We start from the raw sequence: 23668 nt of genomic DNA on the forward strand, positions 1-23668 counted from the left end.
AGCCAACTGATTCATTGAAGGCAGTGGACAATAAGGCGGGTTTGAGCTTCTTTTTAAAACAGGTTAGCGTTGGGGCAGATCTGACCCCCTTGGGGAGCTGGTTCCAGCAGTGGGCAGCATAACGTCTAAATGCTATCTCACCCTGTTTAGGTTCAACTCTGGGCACCACTAGCTGACCAACTCCTGCAGATTAGTTTTGGTTACACTTTGTGACACTCTGTGTATGTCTGTCTTTCTCTCCCATTCTCCAGTGTAATACCAGGAGAGGGGTATCCCAGGAAAAGGGGTGCATTTGCCCCAAAATGAGTTCCAGTGAAGAAGAGAACCATGATGATGGGCCTCTGGGGTAAGACAACAACAACGCAACAACAATCATATAATATAGCAACAAGCAGCGATGGCGGTTTCCTCCTTCAGACATTGCGAACCAGGGAAAAATGTATTTTTGTGACAATTTGTCATTGTATAGAAAGATCCATGCTGCAGAATTGCCAATGGGATATTACATTTCAAATGCATTACTTTGAAGATCCTCAAGGGCCATGGCTTCAAGCTAAGAGTGAGAAGGGGTGTGTTCATCCCTACATTTCCTTAAATGTTGTGTGTGTGTGCTTCCACGTGTCAAAGGAGCCTGTCCCTGTCCCTGTGTGTGTGTGTGTGTGTGTGTGTGTGTGTGTGTGTGTGTGTGTGTGTGTGTGTGTGTGTGTGTGTGTGTGTGTGTGTGTGTGTGTGTGTGTGTGTGTGTGTGTGTGTGTGTGTGTGTGTGTGTGTGTGTGTGTGTGTGTGTGTGTGTGTGTGTGTGTGTGTGTGTGTGTGTGTGTGTGTGTGTGAGAGAGAATCTGGAGCACACACGCGCGCAAGACCAGAGGGGCAGGGGCAGAGAGGCAGACTTGAGAAACACCCTAGCAATAAGCCAAGCATGCGTATTTCAAATATTCACCAAAAATCTACTTTTCATCTTACAGTCATTTTTGTTTCAGATTTGTGTTCTAAACATTCTCAAGTGTCTTCACATGAACTTGTGATTCAATCAGAGTATCACTTTTTGACCTGTTGATGTGTAAAGCATTGTTTTAGCGTTAACAATCTATCCAATTTGCTTTATATCAATCATTTTTCAAGATATGAAGTTGCCTTTGCACATTGGAACATGTTGTAGTGTCTTCCAGTGACATATCAAGTTTGGTGTTGATTTGTCAAAGATTTGCCAAGATATGACCTCACTTCCTGTTTGGCGACTTTTCTGCTGAATTTGAGTGGCTGTACCGGACCAACAGTTGTGTGGATCAAAATTCTTTCCATAAATTTTGTGAGGCTAGGTCTGAAGATCATCTCTGGTGATTTTGAAGAAGATTTGCCAAAAATTGTAGGAGGAGAAGGCTTTCAAAGGTTTTTGATAAAACCGGAAATAGCGGAAAATCTATATAACCGGAAATTGACGCCATAGGGTGTGTTGAATTCGTCTTGATCTAGGGAATCCATTGGTACCTCAATTTTGAGAATCGGTCATACGGTTCAAAAGTTGTGTGTGTTACAAAAGTCCAACTTTGACCTGTTGGTGGCGCTAGAGTGGTCTAATGAGAGCCATGAAAATTGGTGTGAATGAAGAAGGGACTGTCCTTAATGAGTGTGCCAAATTTCACAAAAAGTTACCATATGGTTCTAGGGGCTGCCATTGACTCCCATGGAACAAGAATAATACTCCTCTCCTCTACTACCGGAGGAAACGTAAGTTATGTCCATAACTATGGATCTATGAGACCGAACGATGACCGTCACCACGGTCTACACCATGAATGATACCTCTTCTCGTTACCTATCTCGAGACCATAATACCAAAAGGGTCATGTGAGTGACCGGGGCTGACCCCGCAGCATAAAGCACGTCCGGGGACACGCCCCCTTTCTCTTGCCTGGAACGCCTCAGCCTGCCCCAAGCGACAAGAGATGGTGACGGTCATCGTTCGGTCTCATAGATCCATAGTTATGGACATAACTTACGATCTATTTCGACCTCACTCAGACCGTCACCACGGTCTACACCATGGATGACTCATACCATCAAGGTCGCGAGGGACAAGGAACTACGCCTCTACAACCTCCTCGCCACAGAAAGCACCGCTTCGCTCAGTGGAGCTGGTGCTGCCACATTGACCCTATAAAAACGCGCAAAAGTGCAAGGTGCACTCCATGAGGCAGCTGCGCAGATTTCCGCTACGGAAACCCCTCTAAGAGCAGCCCAAGAGGTGGCCATACTTCTCGTCGAGTGTGCCACCAAGTTACCAGGAACAGGCAGACTTAGACTGCCATAGGCCTGTGCGATGGTGTCAACCACCCAGTGTGACAGGCGCTGCTTGGACACAGGATTGCCCCGTTTGGCGCCATAACAGACAAACAGCTGTGAATGGGTGTGCCTCAGAGACTGCGTACGTGCCACATAGGTTCTTAGCGCCCTTATCGGGCACAGACTCCCCAAGTTCTCCCCAGGTAGGGCGGGTTCTGGGTGGAAAGAGCTGACCTCAATCACCTGATTCACCGTCTGCGAGTTCACGACTTTAGGGAGAAAGGATGGGTTCGGCCACAGTGACACCCCAGTGAAGTCGGCCTTCCACCGAAGACACGGCTCACTGACGGACAGAGCATGAAGCTCGCTGACCCTCTTAGCGGAACAAATCGCAAGGAGAAACACTGTTTTTTGTGTAAGAAACTTAAGGTCAGCCTGGTCTAGTGGCTCGTAGGGGGCCAGAGCCAGTGAGTGCAGCACAGTGGCCAGGTCCCATGATGGAGCTCTCAACGCCCTGCCTGGCCGCAGGCGGCGTGCCCCCTTGATAAATTGAGAGACCAGGGGATGTTTCCCAACCGTCTGTCCATCGACCGGCTGGTGACCGGAAGAAATGGCTTCTGCATAAACTTTAACAGTACTGGACGCTCTTCCCAAGTCCAGAAGTGACTGAAGGAAGCCCAAAATGCTGTGCACGGAACACGTCACTGGGTCTACCTGTTTGATGTTACACCAGTCCAAGAATGCGCCCCACTTCTGGCTGTAGCAAACCTGCGTAGAGGGAGCCCTGGCACTCCTTAGGGTGTGCATAACTGCTTCCCCTAGCCCCTGCGGGAGGGGCTGAGGAGTGGCCACGCCCACAGCTGGAGAGGTGCTGGATTGGGGTGCCAGATCTGACCACCTGCCTGAGACAGGAGGTCTGCCCTGACTGGAAGGGGCCATGGCTGCCCCTGAACCAGACGGAGGAGAGCGGGGAACCACCATCTCCCTGGCCACTTGGGAGCTATCAGCAGGACCTTGTAATGGCCTGTGAGGACCTTGTGGAGGACATAGGGGATCAGGGGAAGAGGAGGGAAAGCATAAAGCTGGCACAGCGGCCAGTCTTGGGACAGAGCATCCTGGCCCAGAGGTGCCCATTGGTCCCTCATGGAGAACCACCTGTCGCAGTGAGTCGTCTCTGACGACGCAAACAGGTCGACCCGAGCTCTGCTGAACTGAGACCACAGTTGCGCTACCACACTCGGGTGCAGTCTCCACTCGCCCGGGAGAGGGCCAGTCCTGGACAGGAGGTCTGCCGCTCGGTTCTGCACCCCCGGAATGTACACTGCTCTCAGGGATGCCAGACGGGCAAAGGCCCACACCAGAAGTTTCCAGGCTACCTGGAGGCTGCGCAGGGACCTGGTGCCCCCTTGGTGATTTATGTGGTACACCGTGGAGGAGTTGTCCGATCTCACTAGGACATGTCTGCCCCGGATAAGGGGGAGAAGTTCCATGAGGGCAAGATGGGCTGCCCTCAGCTCCAGCACGTTTATGTGCTCGCCACTCCAGCGGGAATCCCATGTACCCCGCACTGTCCTGCCTTCCCAAACTGCACCCCAACCGGTTTGGGAAGCGTCTGTCGTCACAACCGCCCTGCGGGATGGGATGTTCCCCAGTGGGGCCCCATGACCTAGGAGGGCCATGTCTCTCCAAGGACGTAGTGCGTGCCTGAATGGCCTTGTGACCTTGAGTTTCACCCGCCGGTCTCGCAGGGGATGAAGGTTGAACGCATTCAACCACCTCTGCAACGGCCGAGCTCTGAGGAGGCCTAGTGGGACCACTGCAGCTGCCGCCGACATAGTACCCAGCAACCTCTGATACTCCACCAGCTCCAGACGTCTGCCAAGACGGAACCGGCTCACCAGCGCTAGGAGCTTGGACACCCTCTGTGGGGTTAGCGAGGCCCGCATTGTGACAGAGTTTAGTTGCAGTCCCACAAACGTTATGTTCTGTGTGGGACGGAGGTTGCTTTTCTCCAGGTTCACCCTGAACCCTAGGCTCTGTACATGCTGGATGACACTGTCTGTGTCTTTCAGGACTTGGGCGCGATCTGGGGCGCAGATTAACCAATCGTCCAAGTAAGGCAGGATCTTCACGCCTGATGCCTGGAGGGGGGACAAGGCTGCTGCCACCACCCTTGTAAAAACTCTTGGCGAGAGAGACAGGCCGAAGGGCAGAACCCTGAACTGGTAAGCCTGTCCACGGAAAGCAAACCTTAGGAAAGGTCTGTGGAGTGGGCAAATCGGCACGTGAAAGTACGCGTCCTTCAAGTCGAGGGACGTGAACCACTCCCCGTCTTCGACGGACATTAAAATTTGCTGTGTGGTCAGCATTTTGAATGGCAGCGCTTTTACGAACCTGTTTAGACGCCTTAGGTCTAGGATCGGGCGCAGACCTCCGTCCTTTTTCGGAACTATAAAATACTTGGAATAAAACCCAGCGCGCTGTCTGTCGGAGTTTACCCTCTCGACAGCTTCCTTCTCCAGAAGGGTTAAAATCTCTCCATTTAAAACTTCTGCCTGAACTGGGTCTTTGACCACGGTCATCAGAACCCCAGAGAAGGGAGGGGGGCGCCGCCGAAATTGAATCCTGTAGCCGTTCGCCACTGTAGCCAGCACCCATTGGTCTGACACGCTCTCTACCCAGCTGCTCAGGCATAGCTGGGAAACGGCTAAGGCAGGCGGCTTCACACCGCTAGGAGGCTCTACCCCGAGAGCCTGCAGCCTTGGTGGGTTGCTGCTTCTGGGGTGATGCCCTGGGGAAAAAACGCAGCTGGTGTGCCGGCTGCCGCTGTGGGGGTCTTCCGCCCCTAGGGACTGCAGGCTCCACGAACTGTCCCCTGCCAGTGCCGCTAGCACGGGACTGAAAAGGTGTAGGGTAAGGGCCTCTGTGCCGGTATGACGTAGCGGCCGCCCTGCCAAAGGTCAGACGAACTGACTCTCTCGTTTGTCGTGACTGCTCAGCCGAGTCGAAGACACCCTGAGAGTCGGGATGGAACACTTTCCCCGGCATCACTACCATCTTGATCAGGTCCTTCCTCACACTCTCTGGAAGGGAGGTCTGTGCCAGCCAGATCTGCCTGCGTGCCAACACCGCTGAGGACATGGCAGCGCCAATGTCCCTGGTGAGCTGGGAGTGGGTGATGAGCGCAGAATCCACCAGCGACATGGTGTCCTGATCCTCTGGATTAACAGTCTTCCTGATCGCTGCCAACAAGATGGCCAGCGCATTACCAGAGCGTGCCGCCCGTGCAGTCGCATTGTAGGAACGGCACACAAGGGTGTCCGTCTTATGGCACTCCCTGACTGGGCACCTGGGGTCAGCAGTCACCCGAGCTGGGCCAAGAGATGTCAGGGCCGCTATCTCCCGCTCGACTGGTGGCATGTCCGTCAGGCCTGAGCCTACCTCAAGCTGGTCTTTAGTCAACCTGCGACACCCAGGGTTAAACTGCGGTGGGGCCGTTGGATTATTCCATGACCTCTTAAGCATCTGCAAGTAATCCGGCGCCGCCGGGACAGAGATGACAGGCTGGGACTTGGAAATGCCAGCCCAGACCCCCTGGGCTGGAGCCTGGGCTTCAACCGGCGCACTCAGACCCACAACCCTTGCCGCAGAGAGGACCCTTGACAGGACATCTGTGGCTGAAAACTCGCCCTCTCCTGTGCTCTCATGAGTAGAGCCCGCACCCGCCAGCGAAGACGTGTGCCTCTCCTGCTCAGTCACTACACTAGTGTCAAGCAGAGATTCCTGTGCATACAAAGACAAAATGTCCTCTTGCTCAGCACTCTCACCCTGATATGAGGGCAACACCTCGTGAGAGGGTTCACACAGAGCGACGGAGCCACTACCTGTGGTAACGTGCGCTTCCACCTTACCCAGCCTCTCTGAGAGGCCCTTTATGGCAGCCAAGATCTCAAGATGAGCTTGCTCCTGGGTTACGGGGTCACTTACGCGTTGCCTCTTGGAAGACTTAGCCGCGCTGCGTGCCAGTTCACCCCCAGCAGAACGTGCGCTTGTGCGCCTCTTTTGCGCTCTAGTACCCTTCCTGCCCCCTCTGACTGAGGGAGATGGGGAAGACGCTCTCGGGGTTTTAGCCTGCCCTAACCTCTCTGCTCTCAGCGCCCGCTCGTCCAAAGGGAGATCCAGAGCGGCCACGCATGGGTTCTCAACATCCTCAGTCACATGTGCTATCCCCAGGCAGATGGGGCATTCTCTATGGCCATCACGAGGGTCCATAGGTGCCGAGCAGGATCAGCAGGCATGGGAAGCCATCTCAAGGCTCTGCTATGAGCACACTGCAAGCAAGTGCCCTATCAAGGTAAGCAAGTAGGTAGACTTACCGAGTGCGAACACCCTGCTAATGCAACAGAACCCCACTAAACACCCACTGCACGCGGACGCACTGTTTGGGCCACCAAAACAGGAGGACTTATTGTGTGCGGACACACAGCCTAGACACGACACACCACGCCCAAATGGGTAGAAAACAAGACTAACTGTGCACGGATGCACTGCTTTGTGAAGCACTGTTTAGGGCTGAGAACAGAACACACTGCCTATGAAGACAACAAAAAAGGCCTACTGTGAATAATAATAATAATATTCCTGTTGAGACTAACAACCTGTATACTTACCAAAATCAGCTTAAAATGAAAAATAAAGCTTCTTTACCCAGCAGTAGACTGGCGACAGTGAAGGCTGACCATGCGCGGACGCACTGCTTAATCAAACAAAAGAAACAGGCTCACCGAGTGGGCACCATAATACAGTAGCAAACAGCAAGGTTTACTGTGCGCGAACGCACTGCTTAATTAACAAAGAAACAGGCTCACCGAGTGGGCACGATAATACGCTAGCAAACAGCAAGGCTTACTGTGCGCGAACGCACTGCCTAATTAACAAAGAAACAGGCTCACCGAGTGGGCACGATAATACGCTAGCAAACAGCAAGGCTTACTGTGCGCGAACGCACCTCTTAAACAAACGAAAAACGCAGGCTCTTAAGAAGTGTTGAGCACAACTACGGCCTAGCAAACAAAGTTTTACTGTGCACGAATACACTACTTACCGCACGAGGGAAGTCAACAAACAATTCCCACTGCCCAACTCTGACAATACAATAAGATACGGACTTACCACACAATCCACAGGGACACTAGGCGCCTGCCGCGAAGGAACGGATTGATCTATCGTGGAGTCCAAACAGCCAAGGGAAATTTCCTTAACACACTTACCGGTCCGAGATGAGGCGAGAAAGGCAAGAGAAAGGGGGCGTGTCCCCGGACGTGCTTTATGCTGCGGGGTCAGCCCCGGTCACTCACATGACCCTTTTGGTATTATGGTCTCGAGATAGGTAACGAGAAGAGGTATCATTCATGGTGTAGACCGTGGTGACGGTCTGAGTGAGGTCGAAATAGATCCTAATTAACATGTATAATTTCTTTATTAGGGTTCATGCAGCGAAGCTGCAGAAACCTATTGTGTTTCTGTTTGTTCTTATTATTATGATTCTGTGCTGGGATCCTATGGCAGCCCATAGAACCGTCTGGTAAAAAGTTGTGAAATTTGGCACACTGATTGGGGACAGTCCCATGATTCATTTCACCAAGTTTCATGTAGGCAGATGTAGCGCTCTAGCGCCACCAACAGGTCAAAGTTGGACGTACGTTCACACACGTAACTTTTGACCCGTTGGCCCGATTTTCAAAAATGAGGCATCCTTGGAATCCTTGGACCAGCACGAGTTCAACGCACCCTATGACGTAATTTTGCGCCATGATGGATTTTCTGCCATTTTGGATTTTATCAAAAACCTTCAAAATTTTTCACAGGTCACAATTTTTGTCCGATCAATACCAAACTTGACACACATCATCTTCAGACCAAGCCTCACAAAAGTTGTGGTACTACATCTTCGCAACTAAAACCGTTCACCCGTGACAGCCAATCAAAGTTTGTGACGAAGTCGCCAGACAGGACGTGGGCCCATATCTCAGCAACGATTTCATGTATCAAGACCAAACTTACTACATGGACCGCTTACCTCATCAGGAAGACGCTTAAAAAAATTGGTGACCTTTGACCTCTAGGTGGCGCTGTAATTAGCAAAAATGCATTTTGGCCTGTAGCTGTTGACGTGTTTGGAATTTCAACTTACTAGTGGGATCTATACATGCTCTTGGAGGTCTTTAGATTGACACATGCAAATATGTGACATTATCAGAATTGATCAGGGCGCCATATTGAATTTAGTCAAAAACACTAAAAAGCAAACACAGGTCACAAATTTGATCTGATGTTCACCAAAATCATTAGACCATGCCTTATAACTGCATAAGTTAATGGAACAATTGATGAAAGCGTTCGCCAGTAGCAGCCAATCGAATTAGGAAGTGAGCTCATATCTCGGCAACCCTGAAATGTATCAAAACCAAACTTGGTACATGGACTGCTGACCCCATCTGGGGGACAATCAATACATTTGGTGACCTTTGACCTTAATTTAATCCAAAACACTTAAAAGTTTGCACAGGTCGCAAATTTGATCCGATCTTCACCAAAATTGGCACAGACTTTCTAAAGACCATGCTTTATCACTGCATTGCGCTCTGAAAGCATTCGCCTTCAACAGCCAATCGAATTTGGCCGAATCGCTGCATGAACCCTCCATTGCTGCTTGCAGCTATATTTTACTTTTATATTTGTTTGTTTGTTAATTAGTGTTATACATCTTTCATTGCATTCATCAGCTTAAATAAGTAAAATAAGTAAAACCATATAAATGGTAATAATAGGTAGTAGGACAATTGAATAGAGACTAACTTACATAATGCACAACTAAAAGCAGAATAAATGTCTGTGAGTGTGTGGGATAAAATCATCACTTTCCTGCTGTATCTCTTCATTTGTGTGGAAAGTAGCATAATTTCTGCCCGGCAACAGCAGCTGATTAGATGACTATTACTATCTGAGTTTTTTCTGTTTTCACACCATCAATAATGATACAAAATTATATTAGTTGTAATAATAACAATAATAATAATAATAATAATAATAATGATGATGATGACAACAACAATAATAATAACTAATTATACATATTATTTATTTGTAAAAAATAAAAGTTATGAAGTACAAATAAGTGAAGAAAATGCAAGTATCTGTGGGTGTGTGGGATACAACCTGTTAGCATGATTTCTGCCTGGCAACTGAAGCTGATTAGATGACAGATAACTGAGTGTCTTTTGTTTTCATTTGGCAGCCAATCAGAAAGTAGAACCCAACCCACAGTAGACCAGTAGTGTGTAGCAACTGGACCAATCAGAAATTAAATAACATTTGTATTTATGTAATGGCAATTTGTCTCAATCAGATATTTGGCACATATTTTGATTGTGTTCAAGTCAGTAGCTGCAAGCAGAATGAAATTGAATTCAACTGAATCTCTAAAAATGCTTACCCATCTATAATTTTAGACCACTTTTAGCTCAGCTGATCAACACCAATAGTGTAATGACTTTCTTAGTCAATGCTATAGGGAATGTATTCACTTATATAGCGTCAGTATGCAAGACAACTCTGAGTGACGACTGACCACATTTTGTTATAGTTCTACACTGGTTTATTTCTTAATGCATACATCTACTATTTAACATAGCATAGCATCCCCTACTGGTGTGGTGTGTCAATGCAATTACCAATACATCACAAATAGGTATGACAATTCTGTCCAAACCAATTTCCCCAAGCTTTGCTAAAGTTCTCAAGTGGCGTTCAATCAAACAGAGCTGTTCCCTAAAAATGTCGACATCGTATTTGTACAACACATAACAATCAAGAAACAAAATAGAATAAAATTACACATTTGAATGCATGAAAAGAAAAAATAAATCATGAAAGCACCCTTACCCTATCAGAATACCTGGAGAAACTGAAACAAATCAATAATCTGTGTGTGTGTGTGTGTGTGTGTGTGTGTGTGTGTGTGTGTGTGTGTGTGTGTGTGTGTGTGTGTATTTTTTTGTCAAATACAGCTCCATCTATCAGAAGAGATCACATGTTCCTGCTGGAGAGAGGTGAGTAGTAATGAGGACATTCCACAAGATATACAATTATCCAAACAGTCATTTGAAGTACACCTGAAGTATAAAAGTGTACAAATGTGTGAGTATGTGTGTGTGTGTGTTTGTGTGTGTGGAAAATACAGCTCCATCCAGCAGATCAGATCACACTCTCCCGTACCGAGCTGTGTGTCCATGAAGAGTGACCAGTCCATGGATCATCCAGTTAACTTATCAGAAGGAGGTGTTCCTGCTGGTCAGAGGTGAGTAGTAATGAGGACTTTCAACAGGAAATACAATCATCCATACAATCATTTGAAGTACACCTGAATTATAAAAGTGTACCAAAGGTTTTTGATTTGTCTTATATGCTAGATATCATATGAGATGGGCAGTTCTATTTTTATTACATTTTTAATTTGTATTGCGACTTGACAAGTAAACATTATATGTATACAGAATGTATGACCTGTAAAGGTGTCCATGTGTGTGTGTGTGTGTGTGTGTGTGTGTGTGTGTGTGTGTGTGTGTGTGTGTGTGTGTGTGTGTGTGTGTGTGTGTGTGTGTCTGTGTGCACATACGCGTGTGTGTGGAAAATACAGCTCCATCCAGCAGAAGAGATCACACTCTCCCGTACCCAGCTGTGTGTCCATGAAGAGTGACCAGTCCATGGATACTCCATTTAATTTTGCAGAAGGAGGTGTTCCTGCTGGTCAGAGTCGAGTAGTAATGAGGACTTTCCACAGGAAATACAATCATCCATACAGTTATTTGAAGTACACCTGAAGTATTAAAGTGTACAAATGTGTTTGACTTGTCTTTTGAGCTAGACATTTATTTGAGACAGGCAGTTATTTTTATGTATGACCTGTAAAGGAGATGGACAAAATGAATGTATTGACAATATTAACCTTCACATTGTCAGAAGCAGCTGAGCCCCCCTAAGGGTGAAATGCTAGAACTAGAATAGTGTCGTCCTGATGGATTTATGTAAGTCTGTTGCTGCAAACAAAATGAAACTGAATCCAACTCCACTTTTAGCTCAGCTGATAAACACCAATAGGTATGACAATTATGTCCCAACCAAGTTTACCAGACTTTGCTAAAGGTCTCAAGTGGTGTTCCATCAAACAGAGATGTTCTTTGAAATCTTTACATCCCAAAAGTAAAACTTAACAGTTTGGTATTTTGTTTACACACATTTTTCATAACTCTCCCAGACTACATGCAATTTACCAATACAACCACACTTTCTAATGAGAGTTAACGACTTCATTTTTTTAGTAAAAAAATATCCTGAAAGAACTATCAGAATGCCTGGAGAAAATAAGATGTATCAATAATCAGAATATGTTTGTGTGTGTTTGTGTGTTGGTGTGTTGGTGTGTGCGTGTTTGTGTTTGTGTGTGTGTGTGTGTGTGTGTGTGTGTGTGTGTGTAAAATATAGCCTTATCCTGCAGAAGAGATCACACTCTCCCGTTCCAAGCTGTTTGTCCATGAAGAGTGACCAGTCCATGGATCTTCCACTTCGCTTTGCAGAAGGAGGTGTTCCTGCTGGTCAGAGGTGAGTAGTAATGAGGACTTTCCACAGGAAATACAATCATCCATAAAGTCAATTGAAGTGCACCTGAAGTATAAAAGTGTACCAAAGGTTTTTGATTTGTCTTATTTATGCTAGATATCATATGAGATGGGCAGTTCTATTTGTATTACATTTTTTATTTGTATTAGGACTTCAGCCCTGACAAGTAAACATTATATGTATACAGAATATATGACCTGTAAAGGTGCCCGTGTGTGTGTGTGTGTGTGTGTGTGTGTGTGTGTGTGTGTGTGTGTGGGTCTGTGTGCACGTACGCGTGTGTGTGGAAAATACAGCTCCATCCAGCAGAAGAGATCACACTCTCCTGTACCGAGCTGTGTGTCCATGAAGAGTGACCAGTCCATGGATACTCCACTTAATTTTGCAGAAGGAGGTGTTCCTGCTGGTCAGAGGTGAGTAGGAATGAGGACTTTCCACAGGAAATACAATCATCCATACAGTCATTTGAAGTACACCTGAAGTATTGAAGTGTACAAATGTGTTTGACTGCCTAGTTTTTTTGTTCTAGATATTTATATGAGATGGGCAGTTTTAAATATTTCTTTAATATCTAGTATCCATCTAGATATTAAAGGAGACGGACAACATTCATTCTTTGACAATGTGAACTTTCAGTGTCACAAGGAGCTAACTCTCCCTAAGGGTGAAATCCTAGAACTGATCTTGAGAACCATTTCAGTTTATTTTGTAGGTTTTTCAAAATGTAGTATTGATCATTGCAGTACCACCATATTGTCAGAAGGTGGCAGTATGAGGTAGACCCGAGGCTGACTTGTCATCTCTGTCTTTGCTGTTCAAATCAATATGGCTTCATAAGTAAATTAATATAGTTAAAGAAAGAAATGTTTGAATGTGGAAATATTTGAAATCAAATAAATATTTTCCATTGGATTGTTGTAAATCAGTAATATTCCTTGACATTGCATAACATGTTATAGTTTTGGCATAGTTTTGCAGACAAAATAGGATTTGGGTCATTTTCACCTTCGTGTTTTTGTTTTGTTTTTGTTTTACACAAACTTCAGATACATTTTTGTTGGTGTGTAGAGAGCTCTTTTACTCCTCATTAATGCTTGTTGAGCAATTTCAGTACATTTCTCTGTACTTACAAATGCAGTAGTGAGAACAAGGAATAACAATTCTGTCCAAACCAGTTTTCTAAGAGTTTGCAAAAGCAACGGGTAGACAAAATGTTTCCAACTTATGGAATTGAAATGATTACATCTACCAAATTATGAAATATAGTAAAACATTATTTGAGAGGATCCACTCACTCAAAGAGAGGAGAAACAGCAGCAGGAAAAGAGAAGAAGAAGAAAGAGAAAGAAAGCCCAAATACTCTAAATTGGTCAAACTAATTATCGGTTTTGTACCTGAAGACCCATTGCTATGCATTTGCCAGCAGCCAATCCCCTAAAATAACATTCACCCAGGCAGAGATTACAGTGGGACTAGTCTAATTACACAGCTATGGCAGGTACTTCAGAATGAAACCACGATCAGAATAGTGACCACATCAGAAGGATCAATTCAAGACCAAACATGAAACCTTTACATTTGTATAGATTTGCACATAACTTGGTAAACACCAACATCCTGAGGTGTGTGTGTGTGTGTGTGTGTGTAGCTGTGTGTGGATGTTTCTGAGCAGAGCAGGAGCAAGTCAGTAAAGAGACATAATAATAATCTGGAGCTACAAGCACAAATCCAGCAGCCCTCCTGTGTCAGCAGGTGAAATGTAGTGACAGAGAGAGAGGAAATATGAAGCAAGTCAGTTCATCAGCAAACACATGAGAGAAGAGCATTATAGGGACACAGTGCTGAGGGTAGTTTATATAAAACTCTTCAGACAGAGTGGCAGTTATATAGACTACATTAGGGGGAAACTCTTCAGACAGAGTGGCAGTTATATAGTCTACATTAGGGGGAAACTCTTCAAACAGAGTGGCAGTTGTATAGACTACATTAGGAGGAAACTCTTCAGACAGAGAGGCAGTTATATAGTCTACATTAGGGGGAAACTCTTCAAACAGAGTGGCAGTTGTATAGACTACATTAGGAGGAAACTCTTCAGACAGATTGGCAGTTATATAGACTACATTAGGAGGAAACTCTTCAGACAGAGTGGCAGTTATATAGTCTACATTAGGGGGAAACTCTTCAGACAGAGTGACAGTTATATAGACTACATTAGGGGGAAACTCTTCAGACAGAGTGACAGTTATATAGACTACATTAGGGGGAAACTCTTCAGACAGAATGACAGTTATACTACATTAGGGGGAAACTCTTCAGACAGAGTGGCAGTTATAGACTACATTCCTGCTTGACTGATAGTGCTGTGCAAACACTACATTTAAACTGATATTACAGTAACAAGTTATTTAATATTTGTTTTTTTGTTTTCACACACAGATACCAACATGGTTCAGTAACTGTGGAAATGCTGCAGATCCACAAATCCCATCTTCAGAAGAGGTTTCATTGTCTGGCTGAGGGAATCACAAAACAGAGAAACCCCACACCCCTCAGTAAGATCTACACAGAGCTCTACATCACAGAGGGGGGAAGAGGAGAGGTCAATGATGAACATGAGGTCAGACAGATAGAGAGAGCATCCTGGAGTGAAGCAGCATCAGGCAGACCAATCAACTGCAGTGACATCTTTAAACCATTACCTGGACAAGACAAACACATCAGAACGGTGCTGACTAAGGGAGTGGCTGGCATTGGAAAAACAGTCTCTGTGCAGAAGTTCATTCTGGACTGGGCCGAAAGCAAAGCCAATCAGGATGTCCACTTCATATTTCCTCTTCCTTTCCGAGAGCTGAACCTGATGAAGGAGAAGGAACTCAGTCTGGTGGATTTCATGAAGCACTTTTTCTCAGAAAATCAATCAATCATCACCAGTTCAACGTACAGAGTCATGTTCATCTTTGATGGTCTGGATGAGTGTCGACTACCTCTAGATTTCCGCTCCAACCCAAGGTGTTGTGATGTGACAGAGCCAGCCTCAGTGGATGTGCTGCTGACAAACCTCATCAAGGGGAATCTGCTTCCCTCTGCTCTCCTCTGGATCACCACCCGACCAGCAGCAGCAAATCAGATCCCACATAGGTGTGTGGACCAGGTGACAGAAATAAGGGGCTTCAGTGACCCACAGAAAGAGGAGTACTTCAGGAAAAGAATCAGTGATGAGAACCTGGCCAGCAGAACCATCACACACCTGAAGTCATCCAGGAGCCTCTACATCATGTGCCACATTCCAGTCTTCTCCTGGATTACCGCCACTGTTGTGGAGAGAACATCAGATGAATCGGGGAGTGTAGAAATGCCAAAGACTATGACTCAAATGTACACACACTTCCTGATCATTCAGACAAGCATAAAGAATGAAAAGTACACAGTGAGAAAAGAGAGAGACGAAGAGATGATTTTCAAACTTGGGAAACTGGCTTTTCAACAGCTAGAGAAGGACAATCTGATCTTCTATGAGGCAGACCTGAGAGAGTGTGGCATTGATGTAACAGAAGCGTCAGTGTACTCAGGAGTGTGTACTCAGATCTTCAGAAAGGAGTCTGGGCTGTACCAGGGGATTGTGTTCAGCTTTGTGCATCTGAGCATTCAGGAGTTTCTTGCAGCTTTATATGTGTTCCTCTGCTTCAGCAACAGAGAGAGATACATGTCTGACCAACAGCAAACCTCTCAGCTCTCTGCTCTGTTCAGAGCTGCAACACTTCATGACCTACACAAGACTGCAGTGGATCTGGCCTTACAGAGTGAGAACGGACACCTGGACCTTTTCCTCCGCTTCCTTCTGGGCCTCTCACTGGAGTCCAATCAGAATCTCTTAAGTCACCTTCTGCCACAGACAAGAAGCCAATCACAGAGCTCTGAGCAAACAGTCCAGTGTGTCAAACGAAATATCAGACACCAGATTAAATCAGACAGAAAGATCAACCTCTTCTACTGTCTGAATGAGCTGAATCACCATGCTGTAGTGGAGGTCATTGACAGGAGCTCAGGAACTCTGTATGTAGACATGCTCTTACCAGGAAAGTGGGAGACTAGCAGATTTGAGTTTGAGATTCCAAAGGAGCAGCTGGATGAGTTTGACCTGCAGAAGTACATGAAGACACCGGAGGAAGATCTGACTGAACTCCTCAGTCCAGATGATGTTCTGCAGAAGCTGGTGCCAGTGGTCACACCTTCCACTTCAGCTACGTGAGTAATATACTGTGTGTGTGTGTGTGTGTGTGTGTGTGTGTGTGTGTGTGTGTGTGTGTGTTGACTAGTTGACTTTATTCCTGGTTAATGAACATTTCTCCTTAACTGAGAGTAGAGCAAACACTCCTGACTGCAGTTCATACCTCACATCAGTCTAATATGGATCGAAGGTCAATCACTTAACAATATATTATACGTGAGTTGTTTGTTGTTTTCTATGGGTAACTTAACTTTAGGCTCATTTTGAGTATGTAAAATATTTGTCTTTATTATACTTTTCCTGTAAATATCTTTAATGTCAGGCTTGGATGTATACCAAATGTATCACATTTTACAGTGATTCTTGAGATAAGGGACAAAACAGGTTTTGATTTTCCCAAAAAATATTTGGATAACTTCCAAAATATATGATTACATTTATGTCAAATGAAGTTTTGTCTATCCAAACATGTTTTGGTTCAACCTCCCAGTTGTAGATTTTTTATGTTAATTGAATGTTTGCTGGGTCAGCACTTGATTTTCATCAACACCATCATAAACATAAATATACTTATGGAAATTATTTGAAATGATCTTATCAGAAATATTTTTACTTTGTTTTCCCAGTTCCCCTTAAAATGTAAACAGGTCTTTAAATCATTAAAAACTAAAGTTTAGAGCCAAAGAAGTCAATGTTTAATGAGTAGAATTGAAATCATATCACGAATTACATTTGTCTTTAACCTTCAGATTTAACAGAGACATTTTTAAGCATTAAAAATACACATCTACATTGGAAATGTGTTAGTCTTTGAACAAATATCCTTCAAGGAATGAAACAGATACCATTTTCTTTAAAAAACGATAAAAAATATATCTGAAGGAGTTGACACTCTATATCTAAACTAGATTTAATTCGACACATTAAACTGAAATAGCAATAAAAATGCATAGGAAGTGATATTTTTGGCATAAACAGCATTAAAATGCTTAAAATGGACACTAAAATGGCCTTAGTCAACACCATCAGAGAAAGTCAACACCATCAGACACAAATGTTGATGGTGTTTGATGGTGTTTTGATGGTGTTGACGTCTGATGGTGTTGACAAAAAAAGTACATTTCTCCTTATATCACACAAGATTCTCACAGGAGCCATCTTGTTTTTCATCTGTTGATCATGGTCCAGCCAATCTATATAAATAAACACTAGATTGCAGAACATTTTACTCTAATGTTGACTCTTTAGCCATTTTGGAGTTGATACGCTATGGTTGTGACGTGTGCATATTAGTAAATAGATATGAAAAACAAAGTATTATTAAAAACTTACCAGAGCTCAAATTTTCTCATGTCACCAGGAAGACCAAGGAGGAAGGAAAGGGGTCCTTTGAGTTAAAGCTGCCCTAAATTATTCCTGATTTTTTTTCCCAATTTAAAAAAGTCTGATGGTGTTGACGAAAACTCTGGACACATGTTCAACTGACCAGAAAGTAAATTCAAAATGTTTCAAAATATTTTTTTTTAATGTTTGTGAAATAAATACTATGTTATTAACATATGATATAGATAAAGTTCAATTTTATATCACTTTTCAGACTTTTTAAAGCATTGCAGTGTGATGTGACCTGCTTTCGGACATGGGTTTTTGTAGGTACTGGTCACATATCATATCATTAAGAATAAAAACAAAATGTTAGACAACAACAAAACACACTTTGTTGTGCTACCCTTGTCCTGTTGATGAGTTTGGTGAGGCTTTTAAAATATATTACGTACATTTTAAGATAAAAAAAACTGTGATTTATGTCACGGACATGTTTTGTCCCAAGTCTCAAGAATCACTGTTTATATTAGAAAGTCCAATTCCAGTTTCTTTGAGTTCTGGGTACTATTCGCCGACACTCGCTAAGCGGTTTAGCGAGCTAAACTCCAGGCTAAAATAAGACAACACCGCTTTAGCGGATTCGCCGAAGCAACTTTTGCTCAATTTCCATGGTAATTAATCGCTTAGCCCTAGCCTGCTCCAGGGCAGGCTAAGCAAAGTTTAGCTGGCTAAACTTGCCACACCCACACCAAAAGGAGGGATCCCATTGACAAGGAGTCATAGTTTGATTAGCGTAGGAAGAGTTCTTTGCGATCGCCAAGAAGATCCATTTTTCCATCATGATGAGTTCTTGTATGAGCGCTACCGATCCACCCGACAAGGAATAATTAATTTTGAAGACCTTCTCGAGTCATTTATTGCACCACCGACAGTGGTAGCCTAAAGTAGAGTTGAGACATTGGTACAGTTGATAAACCCGAAATAACTTTCATAATGCAGCCTGAGACGTGATTTTTAGTTTGCACATGAATACTAACGTTTTCTTTGATCCCAGGAAATTTGAGCACATAACCCAAATAGATATTGGCTAAAGTTGTTTTACCTACTTTAACTTACATCATTGCAAACGTTTAGTTTTGCAAACGTGTCTAGTGTTTGTGCGGTAGTGAATGGTGGATGGTGGAGGTGGATGGTAAGGTGGGTGCATGATAAGAAGAGAGAAAGAAACACAATTTATTTGGATTGCTTCAATTTATTGAATTTCTTATTAATACATTTTCATTTAGTCATTTAGCAGACGGTTTTATTCAAAGCGATTTAAAACTACAATTCTTACGAAGGTGAAGGGAATCGAACCGGCGATTTACTGCATGCAACCCCTACGCTCTGCCCGCTGTACCAAAGTCACATGTTCGGGTTAAGAAAAGATATCACTAATTAGACAGCCTATGGACAGTTTCTTTAATGCTGTTGCACTCGCGACAGTGATGAATTTTGACATGATTATGGTCTTGAATTCTTCATAACGCGTTCATGGTCATATCCCGCCTTAGCGGAGAAAAAAATGAGTCTTTTTCTTTGAGTTTAGACTATAATGCCGTTCAAAAAAATCCTGGTTTTGGTTATCGACCTTTCATGCCTTTTAAAGCAGGACGTGCACGCGCAATTTAGCTGACGAGATAAATTAACTTGAGGTTAAAATAAATTAGCGCCCGTCGCCAGACCGGCTTGGCCTGTTCTCATTTAGCGAGCTAGTTAATCTCCAGTTGCGAGCTAAATTAATTATCTTAGCTTCAGTTGTACGCCGAACAGGGCCCAGGTGTGAATGCTAAAACTTACCTGGGTGGCTGGCATGTGCTTTTGGATCCAAACTGGCTTTTGCAATGTTATTGAACACTGTTATGATCCACCCTTAAGTGGCCTTATAGAGCAAAGGTATCCTATATAAAGGCTAGATGTCTCGCCCGCGTTTCTGGCTGACGGAGTCGAATGTTCACACATGGCGGCCATTTTGCGACAGGGGAGCTCGCTCACCCTTAACATTGTATCGGTAGTGGTACGTACTTTTTAAATAACCAGAACTTGCTCAATTTTCAACCGATTTTCAAACGGATTGCTCTGTTATAAATGTAAGATATGTAGTTATGACACTGCATACTTATGAATAATTATGTTATGTTCTAAAAAATATAATAATGTTCTAAAATAGGTCCAAGATTTCCCAAATATACATCAATAAATGCTCTATGTTGAAATCCCCACCCTGTACAGAGATGTATTTATGACACTGCATACTTATGAAGAATTATAAACATGGGTTTTCATATGAACAAAACAGATAGGTGCAATAAATACACACATGCACAAGCTATTTATGTAAAATCATTATCTAGGCTACTGAAACTCAGCATACAGAATGGCAACAGGATCTTGTTTCGAGAGAACGTTCAATAGAGCATCCATAGGCTGCACACAACTCTTCACTGGCAATAAAGTCAGCAATTTCCTGTCAAAATCATAATGTAAGATGTTTAACAAACCAACCCGATTGGAAATCATGTGCAACTTCAGTTATATCATGTGCAACTTAATTGTTATATTGAAAAGAAAGAACAATTATGCCTCTCCAATTGATGCAAAATGACTGAGTAGTAGACTAGCCGTGATACACAATTAAGCTGCACATTTCAACATGTTCAAGCATCCATAATTATAACCACGGTAATGACGTTTGTAAGAAACCAAAGCAATTGTAAATCCATCAAGATTTCAGCGAGATAAGAGTGTAAACGATTGTGAAGATCACTGACGTTACCTAACGTACCACTGATCCCTCCAGGAAGCTATCCTGTCACAAGATGGCCTCCTGTGCGGACGTTCAAGACTCCACGTGAGACATCTAGCCTTTATATAGGATATTTATGTTAAAAGGCAGTAACACACCACCACTAACCCCTGAACGTGTAGCGTCTCCACTCCACCTGCTGGTCAATAAAAATATGGTGTAGGAAAGATTTTCGGGACAGGGAATTTGTTCAATTTGTTGTGGTTCGCAAGACCTGTTAAAATAACATGCACACAATCGTATGGTGAATGAAACATACCTCCTTTAATTGAAATGACGTTGTATGAGAATACAATGACAATAAAGGCTTTCTTTTTCTATTCTTTCTTCAAATTCTTGTATGGTGGCACAATGGTTGTCAAAGACAAAACCGCCTGCTAAATATATTGACTGTCTTCTGTATGCTATTGGAACAGAGGGTACTTAAAGTGCTTTTGGAAAACAAAGGGTAATGAGATCAGTGGCGATTCTAGAAAATTTTACCTGGGGTGGCAGAAGGGTGGCAAGTTGAAATTCAAGGGTGGCATATCACACACACACACATGCCTGGTGTCATATTGACGTATGACATATTTCCCAATGACAAATACTTTTCTTAATGGCCAATTGAATTTCTAATGGCTTGTTCTGTATTTATTAGGTTATCACATACAAAATGATTTATACCAAAGCTAGACTAACTAGCTAGCGAAAGATTGGGTGGACACAAGAACATTTTACTGTTAGCCTACTGAGTTTACTGTAGGCTACATGACGGAGTACCTTAAAAACACAATAGTGGTATCTAAAATCTGATTTTCGGAATAGCTTAACAAGTAGGTTACATTCGTAATGAAAATAAAAACTGCTTTTACATTTTCTAGCAGTCCACCTTACTGTACTAAAGACGTTAGTTAGCTAAGCTGACAGTGGTAACTCCAAGGCTAGTTAGCACAAGCAAGCTGTATAGCGAGCTAGCTACTGTATGCTACAGACTTTTGCAAGCTAGCAATTAAATACACGATTGAAATTACAACGGAACTGTTTATCACATATGACATCCCATCACGTTAGCTTTATTCACGATTCAGCAGTACTGTACATTCTTTCAGCACTGCAAGCCTACAGTAGGCTTGTCTCCAGTTTGTTTTTGGCTTCTCAAATGCTTTCAAACCGTTTATTTCCACACTGGACTGGAGCAGCAGATGGGCAATAACGGTGAGAGCAAAGCGGACTCATGAACTCAACCATTTTACAGGGGAGGGGGAACTTAAAGATTTTATAACAAGTTACCAAAGAGATGAACAGCTTGAGTTGAAAAAATATAATACCATTCAATAAATATAGACTATATTTTAGGAGACACTTCTGACCTGGATGGCAAGTGGGGTGGCAAGCAATTTTTTTTAGGGTGGCAGCTGCTACCCCTTGCCACCCCAGTGGTTTCGCCACTGAGTGAGAGTGCTTTTGGACCACTGCAGGGTTTTTTCCAAAAATGGGTCTTAAGCGCAAATTATTATTTTTTTGCTCAGTCTGTGTTACCGTGTCACCTTATTAGCTTTGTATTTTTCTTTTTTTTACCATTTGATAAATAATGGAGGCTATGCTTGAGTAAATAATTTTGCCTCCACTTCAGATTAAAATAGATAGGCTAATAGATTGACAATAGTCCAAGCCCCATTGTGCAATCATGTATGGTTTAAATATAATCAAGGTTTACCTCTTTACATATATACATGCAAACTACTGAAATGTATATCAATAGAATATAGAACTAACCAGTGGTCAGAAATGGAACACACAAATTATGAAATTCTCTATTGTTACTTTTCATTTTATATTATACGAACCTTCATACCATTCTTTTTGTTTTTATTATTAAAGCTGTCCACAAATATGTTCAATAGTGTGTTTAACTGGCGCACCAATGGAGGCTGCGTTGGAAATCGTTAATCAAACTTTTGTCAGCATTTTTAGCTGACATTTCATTTGCATTTGTACAGGTGTATTCGTGCACGTTGCAGCAGTAGACAGTTTACAACCGCAATGGTTTATCAATGATAATATTAATATTATTATATTTTAGATGCAACACAAATCTATCTGCTCTCTTCAGAATGAGCTGAGCTTTCATTGATAAACCAATGCTGTTGTCTGCCTCTCCCGAGGCCCCGGGGTCTACTGGTACTCGTTCAAACGGGTAGACAAATCAAATAATAGCCTACACCTGTGTAGGTCCTCAACAAAGCAGATATTTTAATACATTGAAAGCCATGAATACTGAAAATGGAATCTTCAAAATCACCGGCGACTGATGAAGTCAGGATGCATACACAGGTTGAGTAATTGAGTGATTGGCAGCTGGCCGCTCTGTCCATCCACGCACCTCATAGTTGCGTATTGATCAGACATGAAGACACGCGTATCAACTCGATTACTGTTGATCAAAACAGAACGAGGGTTCGGCTGTAGCCTACTTCAAACATGCTATTGAGAACATATTTGCTGACATGCATAGCACGCGTGATGGCTTGCAGCTTAATGGTGTTTTGAGCCCTCACCGCTGACTTCAAGGCAGCAGCTGCCTGGAAGGCGCATCCCGCCTCCCGCCCCCTGAGCCAATCATTGAACAGAGCCTGCTCCAAGCTTGCCAGTTTAGAGAAGTCGTTTGAATTTGAGCAAGTAGCTAGCTAGCAGTTGCCTACATTATCTATCTATCTAGCTAGCAGTTGCCTTCATTGTAACAGATTTGGCTTCAACTCAGAATCTCAAGTTATTAAACATAAATTCGACTCTGTAGAGGTGCAACTTGAGAACACAAGACAAACAATGTCCTTAGTTCACTCAGCTTTAAGGGCAACATTCATGAACCTTTTCAATCATTTCAAAACTAACCAACAAAGGAGTCATACATATCAAACTATATATTCAGTCCCTTGAAGCATTGCTTCAAACATGAGAGTGTGGTAAAGGAGTGTCCAACAGAACAAGTTGGCCTTCAGACCATGTGTGTTTTGGTGTGTGAATGTCAACAGTCCATGATGTGTCCATATGAGTAGGTTTAGTCTATGTGTGTGTGTGTTTGTGTGTGTGTGTGTGTGTGTGTGTGTGTGTGTGTGTTGCTTCAAACATGAGAGTGTGGTAAAGGAGTGTCCAGCAGAACAAGTTGGCCTTCAGACCATGAGTGTTTTGGTGTGTGAATGTCAACAGTCCATGATGTGTCCATATGAGTAGGTTTAGTCTATGTGTGTGTGTGTGTGTGTGTGTGTGTGTGTGTGTGTGTGTGTGTGTGTGTGTGTGTGTGTGTGTGTGTTGCTTCAAACATGAGA

General features: G+C 43.5%; 1 protein-coding gene across 1 annotated transcript in view; it reads left to right on the top strand.

Moving 5' to 3' along the window:
* Positions 1 to 302: 302 nt before the first annotated feature.
* Positions 303 to 23668, top strand: part of LOC308360431 (NACHT, LRR and PYD domains-containing protein 3-like) — a gene marked incomplete at both ends in the record, with an annotated part of 26933 nt that continues 3567 nt past the window's right edge. Inside the window, 5 exons of the mRNA XM_080832350.1 lie at positions 303 to 346; positions 10526 to 10642; positions 10982 to 11044; positions 12258 to 12374; positions 14398 to 16206. Coding sequence (XP_080688476.1) covers positions 303 to 346; positions 10526 to 10642; positions 10982 to 11044; positions 12258 to 12374; positions 14398 to 16206 — 2150 coding nt within the window. The remainder of the gene's footprint in view (positions 347 to 10525; positions 10643 to 10981; positions 11045 to 12257; positions 12375 to 14397; positions 16207 to 23668) is intronic.

This window comes from Sprattus sprattus (assembly GCF_963457725.1).
Source record: "Sprattus sprattus genome assembly, chromosome: 2".
Classification (NCBI taxonomy): domain Eukaryota; kingdom Metazoa; phylum Chordata; class Actinopteri; order Clupeiformes; family Clupeidae; genus Sprattus; species Sprattus sprattus.